The 8,490-nt window shown below is 38.3% G+C and overlaps 1 protein-coding gene across 1 annotated transcript in view; it reads right to left on the bottom strand.

Moving 5' to 3' along the window:
* Positions 1-5,733: 5,733 nt before the first annotated feature.
* Positions 5,734-8,490, bottom strand: part of prkcbb (protein kinase C, beta b) — a 223,475-nt gene continuing 220,718 nt past the window's right edge. Inside the window, exon 18 of the mRNA XM_055152249.1 lies at positions 5,734-6,564. Within this exon, the coding sequence (XP_055008224.1) occupies positions 6,409-6,564 (156 nt within the window). The 3' untranslated portion in view covers positions 5,734-6,408. The remainder of the gene's footprint in view (positions 6,565-8,490) is intronic.

Here is an 8,490-nt window from a genome sequence, read left to right as displayed (position 1 = left end):
GATTCACACAGCTAAAACCTGGAACAGTCTTCCTGAAGATGTGAGAGATACCTCTAGTTTGATGCTGTTTAAATCTAGGCTCAAAACACTGAAAAGTTTTAATTTCTCATTCTCACAATGTTGAAATCCAGCTGGTTTAAACCTAAAATGCTTCTCTCTGATCTGAATCGTTACTACATAAACCCCAGAACCTACAGCCAATCATGAATCAGTGCTAGTGCAGCCTCTGCAGCTCAGAGAGGGAATACTGAAGGTTTTGAGCGTTTACATGAGGCCTGGTCTGTCCATATCCTCCTGAGACTCGGCTCATTCATTTGTGTCCTTTATAGTGGACATTGACTTAACCAGTTTATCTTTTAAGTGTTTTGAGATAGACTTTTAATGGGGGGGACTAGGTTCCTGTGCCTAAATAGGGCTGAGGAATTACAGGGTACTATCATGTCCAGGATAAAAAAAATAAAAAGTCAGCAGGACTTACTTTGTGGCTACACTATGATAAAAGAAATTAAAAGGGAGTCTAAAAACATTTTCTGACAAGAGATGTTGCCTTAAAAAGTTCATCAGAAAAGATTTTTTGTTCGGTTGTTAACTTCACATGGATTTAACATTAAAATGTCCCCGGAGTCCATTACAGAGGACATGTTATAAAATTATAAATAAAAACAAAATGAACAAAATCTAAATGCTGAGGTGTTCATTTACCTCCAAATAGAGAAAATCACAAAACTTATATTTATATTGCAATACTCTTTTTTTTTTTCTTTGGGTCCCAGGAGGATATACTGAGAATAAGAAACACTTGTATGTGTCCTCTGTCTGCAGGTTCAGGCACTGGAAACACAGGCTCAGATGTGACTCTAGGCCCTAAGACATTTGTTTACAGTTCCTTTAAGTTTTAATATTTAAGTGTAGTAGTGGTGGTAATTTACAGTGTATGTTAGCCTGAAAAAGGGTGTGTGAACATAAAGACTAATGTCTTTTATTGTTTTTATAAAATAGCAATTAGGAAGAAAGAAAATGTTGCAAAGTGTTTTTGACATATGACAATATAATATAAGTGTGTGTATATATGTATATGTAGGTGTAATGTAAATGTAAATATATTGTTATTGTCTTTGTCATGATTGTACACCTGTATGTCCTATGTTTTGTTCTTTTTCTATTGTCTTTGCATGTTAGTAAAATAAAATAAAAAAGTGTTTTTGACAGACTAACTACTAACAATTGAATACAAAACTGAAAATAAATAAATAAAATAGAAAAACAGTAATCAACAATAACACAAGAAGCATAACAAAAATAATGGGACAAAGTTGTCGCAAACGCAGCATTATTTACATGTAGCATCGTTTTTAGCACAGATATACTAACATTTTTAACATTTTTATTAATTTAATACTGTGGTCCTATAAAGAAATATGAATTGCATGTGATTGTCGATTGTTGTTTAGCATGTACTAGCCCAAAGATTACAACTGTATAAATATGTACACGACTATTCGGCCTATTTGCGCTATCTAAAAGCACTAACTTGTCTAACGAACCTACAGTATATGTCTTATGTGCCTCCAGGAGCGGACATTTTAGCTTCACTGTCCTGCTAAATTTCACTGTGTGCTAATATTCCCACTGTCATGTACTTTCAAACTGAATTACAGATTTGCCAAATTAAAAAAAACAAAAAAAATCACTTATGTACACGCCCTGTTCTCCAAACACAATCCGGCAATGAAAAAAAAAAAAAAGACCGACATTTCAAGGGTGCGGTGAACCCAAAAAAGAAATTATTGAAAGCAGTCGCATAGTTGTAGTCATTATTGCTGTTTGCGAAATTGCTTACTTGGGGTTGTCAAAAGCGATGCCAGTCCTTGTAACACAGCCGAAAAACACAAAAATAAGACAGAGGGAGGAGAGAAGAGAGAAGAGAGAGTGAAAAATGACAGAGGAAGAGGAGTGGACAGGCTTAGAATCCGTGTCTCATTCGTTCATTTGTTTTTCAAAATAAAACCAAAAATAAAATGAAAAAAAACAAAACAACTATTTTCTTCATTATTTGTCTCCAAAACCAAAATGAAAAAAAAAAAAAAAAAAAACGGATAACGATTTGTTTTTTCAGTTTTTCGATTTTGTGTTTAAATTAATAATGGAAAAAACAGATAACGGCCGTTTCCCGTTTCCGTGACTTCTGGTCTGTCTCAGTCCTGGTCCTGGTCTCAGTCCCCGGTCTCAGCCCTAGTCTCAGTCCTGGTCCTGGCTCCAGACTCAGTCCCAGTCTCAGTCCTGGTCCTGGTCCCGGTCTGGTCTCGGTCTCAGTCCTGGTCTGGTTCCAGTCTCAGTCTTGGTCTCAGCCTTGGTTTCAGTACCGGTCTGGTTCCAGCCTCAGTTCTGGTCTCAGTCCCAGTCTCAGTCCTGGTCTAGTCCCGGTCTCAGTCTTGGTCTCAGTCCCGGTCTGGTCCCAGTCTCTGTCCTGGTCTCAGTCCCGGTCTGGTTCTGGTCTCGGTCCCGGTCTGGTCCCGGTCTGGTCCCGGTCTTGTCCGGTCTGGTCCCGGTCTGGTCCCGGTCTCAGTCCTGGTCTCAGTCTCAGTCTCAGTCCCGATCTCAGTCCTGGTCTGATCCCGTTCTCAGTCCTGATCACCCAACAGTCTACGCAGGTGCACCTCCGGGTCCATCCCGACACTCAGTCCTGGTTCAATCCTGGTTTAGACCTGGTTTAGTCCTGTTTTAGTCCTGTTTTAGTCCTGGGTCAGTCCATCACGGAAACAGGAAATGGCCGTTATCCGTTGTTTCCATCATTCATTTAAACACAAAATCGAAAACTGAATAAACAAATCATTATCCGTTTTTTCATTTTGGTTTTGGAGACAAATAAAGTAGAAAAAAGTTATTTTCTCGTTTTATTATTTTTGGTTTTCATTTTTAAAAACAAATGAACAAATGATACTCAGGTTGCTCATTACGAGTGTGTGAAGTTGAGTTTGACTCTTGACAGCTAAAGAAGAAGGTCACCAAAAATAAAGTATAATGCAGATTCTGGATTGAAATGCGTATTCAGCTTTTCATTATTTCAGTGTAATTACGACGGGTCGAATGTAATTTTTAAGTGGGTTCAAAATTGTAAATAATTTGTCAAAACATGCAGATCTTTGGACAGCTGAGTAATGGAGAGAACATTTTACCGATTCTACTGATAGTGTGAGTGGCAAACGCAAAATTAGTTGTTAAAATAAATCAAAAAGTCCCTGCAGGGCCACCATAGCTCAATCTGAAAACAAATTGTGCTCTTAAAATGTATACGCCTATTTGTTTCCAAAACCCATTCAATCTTTAACCAATATTTGGACAAAAGTATTCCAAAGATTGCAAACTTTTACGCATAATAAAGGTGTACTAACTTGTGGGGTAGGGCATCTGACACCTGCTTGTCTCCATGGAAATGTTATTGCGTTGCCTGGAATGTTCCAACAGTATGGTCAGATATTGCATTTATTCAATCTTTCAATCAATGTTTTTTGTAGTTAATTATCTTCTTCATGCATTCTTGTGAGTGGGGTTGCTTCTCCACAGATCTGACCTGTAACTTGGTCTGGCAGTGTTGTCACATTCTTGTCTCCTTGGAAATCGATATGTTTAAAGTGCCTATGACAGGTTAAGGCCGCCACACAAAACAGGAGAATTTCCCCAATTTTGGCCACTTATAATTTTGGATCGGAGATTTTAAGGCAACGTTCAGACTGCAGCCTGAAGTGACCCAAATCCGATTTTTTGGCCCCTATGTGACCTGTATCTAATCTTTTAATGACAACACAGATCCGATTTTTTCAAATGCGACCCAGGCCACTTGGATCTGTGGTCCTGAAACCGATACATATCCGATCTTTTGATATGCGACTTCAGTCTGAACGGCCAAAGCGCATTCATCCGACCTACACGTCATCAACAAGCCACAAACGTCACTATTCTGCGCTGAAGTAGGTGAAAATTGTTAACGAATTCAGTGTCACTGACGCGAAGCACATCGCCACTCACCACTCTTGGCTACGTCTCCACATCCACACGTTCATTTCAACGGACTGTTCCACAAAACACCACGGCCAAAAACCTCGTCCTTCTCCTTCTCAATCTCTTCCTTAAAACAACTAAGTTGTTCATGTTCTGGCTCTGGTACGAGAGGAACTTTAAAATCGCCAGGTGCTCAATGCTCGCGTCCATGTTTGGACAACTTCCGTAAACACAGAACACGCTCGCTGCGGATGACGTCATCATGTCCTCCAGTGCACATGTGGGACACTTTCGGGCCATTTACTGTTCACACTGGAGTCACATACAAGTCGCATTTAATTGGAAATGTGAACGACCTCGTAAAAACATCGGATTTCACAAAAATCTGAATTGAGCATTAAGCCCTGCAGTCTGAACGTAGCCTAAGTCTCATAAGATTCTCCTCGTGTCTGGGGTGTGCTCTGTTTGTTGCACGTTTAAAAATGGTTTAAGACAAAAAATCCTGTAGTGTATAGCAGCCTTTAGACTATGATTCAAGATTTTTTCCAGTTTGGCAATTTTCTAGGTTTAAAATTTTACATCCTGGTTGGAAATCACGACATTCACACTCCTATAACTGTTACCTAGCAACCATGCTGAATACTGGACCAAAACTCCTCTAATGTAATCCTACACAAAAATAAATGATGAGAAAACATCTTTATTTTGTTTAAATGTTTTAAGTATCAGAAAATTTTGTTTCTTTTAGTTTCCTACAGAATCTCCCTAGTTTGACGTCCTGAACTGTCATAAAATGTCTAAAACAGAATTTTCCATTTCTTCACAAATTGCGTCTTGGTTGGTGTAAAACTATCATCTATATTTACAACAAGCAGTGTTGGGAAAGTTACTTTTAAATGTATTCCCTGACAGATTACAGATTACATCCCCCAAAATGTAGTTTGTAATATAATCCATTAAATTACTTAAGTGAGTAACGTAATCTGAATACTTTGGATTACTTGATTTGCTGTAGAGAAGCAAAGATGAGGAAATGTTAAAATAAGATGTTTTGTCTGATAAAAGAAAATAAAAATCCAAGTCTTAACCAAATTAAAAATATTATTGATAGAAGAGGAGGAGACACGGTCCGCATAGCATGGTTTAGTCCTGTTAAATCCTGTTTTAGATCTGGTTTAGACCTGGTTTGAACCTGGTTTGGACCTGGTTTTAGACCTGGTTTGGACCTGGTTTTAGACCTGGTTTGGACCTGGTTTTAGACCTGGTTTGGACCTGGTTTTAGACCTGGTTTTAGACCTGGTTTAGACCTGGTTTGGACCTGGTTTTAGACCTGGTTTAGACCTGGTTTAGACCTGGTGTGGACCTGGTTTTAGACCTGGTATGGTCCTGGTTTGGACCTGGGTTTGGAACTGAGTTTCGACCTGGATTTAGACCTGGTTTAGACCTGATTTAGACCTGGTTTTAGACCTGGTTTAGACCAGATTTAGACCTAGTGTGGACCTGGTTTAGACCTGGTGTGGACCTGGTTTTAGACCTGGTATGGACCTGGTTTGGACCTGGGTTTAGACCTGGTTTGGAACTGAGTTTAGACCTGGTTTTAGACCTGGTTTAGACCTGATTTAGACCTGGTTTTAGACCTGGTTTTAGACCTGGTTTAGACCTGATTTAGACCTAGTGTGGACCTGGTTTAGACCTGGTTTAGACCTGGTTTTAGACCTCGTTTAGACCTGGTGTGGACCTGGTTTAGACCTGGTTTGGACCTGGGTTTAGACGTGGTTTAGACCTGGTGTGGACCTGGTTTTAGACCTGGTTTAGCGCAAAATGTGAAAACAGGAAAATACCTCTGTGTAATCCATTTATTTCAACAAAGTAACTGTAATCCAATTTCCACTCACTGAAAAAGTAACTGTAACTGAATACAGTTACTCATAATTTGTATTCTGATTACGTAACTCCGGTACATGTAATCTGTTACTTCCCAACACTGACAACAAGTATTATCCCACTAAATTAAGACAAAAACCTGTCATACACACTTTAAAGCCATACTGTGGAACACTCCTTCACTCTCCATGAATGCAAATGTTACGTAGTGCACCTTTAATATCAGTTAGAAAGGTATACAATAATGTGTTTCAGCTACAATAGCATGCAGAATTATCATGCTTTAAATTAACAAGTTCAAGATTAAGTGTTAGAACGCATCTTTGTATAACATTTTATATTCCAGTACTTTCTGTCCAATCCTTTTCTTTTCTACAAACACTGAATTTACAAATTTTGGCACCTCTGTAGCCGTCATTGCTGATTCCATACATCAAAACACCAAACCAACAAATTGTGCTAAAGTAGTTCCTATATTTGCAGTAACCTTACATACAGTATAGAGTCCGTAGGTGGTATCGTGTGTTAAATCTTGGGGGCCACGTATTCGCCGTTGACAAAGGAGAAGCCCATAAACTCGTCCTGGTCCAGGTTCATGATGACCAGCTTGTCCGTGGGCGTCAGGTCCGTGGGCATCTTGGTGAACTCTTTGTCGAAGTTACAGGTGTCCTTACGGTTTTTCTGAAAAGGAGGTTATGAGGAAATGGGTTCGGGAAAAGGGAGAGTGAAAGGAGGAGGTGAAAGAGAAAACAATTTTAGATATACTTCCATATATCTACACGTGGAGGATGCGGTGAAAGAAAAAAGTGTGTTTTAAAAAATGGATGAGGTAAAAAAAATACTTGAAACCAGAAAAGACAAAAAAAAAAAAAAAAAGAAAGAAATGCATAGAATTTCAACCAATTAAAATGTTGTTACAGGTTTTGTTTTAATTTGTAAATTTATATGGTTCTCTTATATTTTGACACATTTTTGCTCTATTTTTTACTTATTTTTAAGGTCTGCTGGAGGAGGATTGTCCCTAGAGATGTTACTGAGTTGCTGTTCCACACTATGGGATTAAAGTAATCTACCTTGCATTTATTTTATTTTATAGTTTTTGCTCAAAAACATCCAATCTCTCTGTGTGTGGTTGCCTCTCCACAAATCTGTTCAGTGTCAATCATTAAGGTCATACTCTGAAACATTCCAGCAATAACATCTCCATGGAGACAAACAGGAGGTCCAATTGAGCTACAGGACCAAGAAATGTCACTTATGGATCTATAGTTTGTGCAGTCGAAATTTGTGATTCGGCAATGTTACTTCACTTTCTGACAAAAATGGTAATAATAAAATTGAAACTGGAACCACCAAAATGTGCAAAAGCAGTGGTTGGTCTATATTTCTTTTTGTGCTGGTAATTCAACAAAGCTAAAAATACTTTTATTATTACTTTATATTATTTAAATGCTAAATAGAAACATGCATGCAGACCTCAGGCATTTCAAAATTTTCCTAAATTCTAAAATTGAAATAGTTAAAATCGAAGTATGGTTGATAAAACATACAGTAGGATTAAAACAAAGATAAGGCACCCCTTTATAAATACAAGCTACAACTTCTATACCCATTTCTGAACATATTCTTTTACACCACATAACACTTTTCCTATTACTTTTTTCGTCACTTCTACTCAACTTACAATTGATCCCAAGATCCCAAGATCTAGAACAAATCATTTTAAAAGGAGCTTCGTTCCAGCTGCTTTTGTTCCTATGAATAAATTGTGATCTATTTATCTGTTGATTTTAGTTTAGTTTTTTAATATATTTAATATTTATTGTGATCTTAGCCAAGAGTGATGCATGAATTGAATTACTTATTTATGGAACAAAGCCATTCTGCAATAGCCTGATTCATCAGCCAGTGTCACTTCGTGGAAACCGTCTGACCTTTAGGATGGCATTAGGATTTGTTCACTCAATGGTAGGCAGGTATTTTTTTTATTTAACCAATCGCTGCTATTTGGTCGTGACGTATGTAATGCGGCACTAACAGGGTTAAGCTTTTCCCAAATCCCGTAGGAAGAAGGGCAATAACGTCTTTCCCCTTGATAAAATTCACCAAACATTCTCTTTGTTCCGGCTTTAAATCCTCAATCTCGGGAATCATTGCTAACAGAGAATATATGGCTCTTTGCTGATTGGCTGGTGCGTGGTCTACAACTTCCAGGGTTCTTGCAAACTGTCTAGTGTATTCCGATTTCTGACCTAATCGCTGGAGAGAAATGAAACTGAGTGGAGGCACTAGGTGGCTCCAGCCTGGCTAATTCAGCACTAGAGCACTGTAACACTTTATTTTGTAATTGTGTTTTTATACATGTTTATTGTTCATAATGTGGATGAATGAAATGTGAAATGTGGGACCAGCCTCTCAAATCTGCAAAACAAATTTACCTACGGGTACGAATTAAGCAACCTAACCTAACCTAACATACAAACCGTGTGACCATTTCCTTATTTTCGACTCTTATGAGCACAAACCTTGAAGAAGAAAAAGACCATACACATCTATACAGAGTAGATGGGTCGGTCCATGTGTTGAATCTATAGTCCTGAGTGAGCG

Source organism: Boleophthalmus pectinirostris, unplaced genomic scaffold (assembly GCF_026225935.1).
Source record: "Boleophthalmus pectinirostris isolate CB_2022bp ecotype Guang Dong unplaced genomic scaffold, ASM2622593v1 HiC_scaffold_17, whole genome shotgun sequence".
NCBI lineage: Eukaryota > Metazoa > Chordata > Actinopteri > Gobiiformes > Gobiidae > Boleophthalmus > Boleophthalmus pectinirostris.
This window is presented reverse-complemented; position numbering and strand designations above follow the sequence as displayed.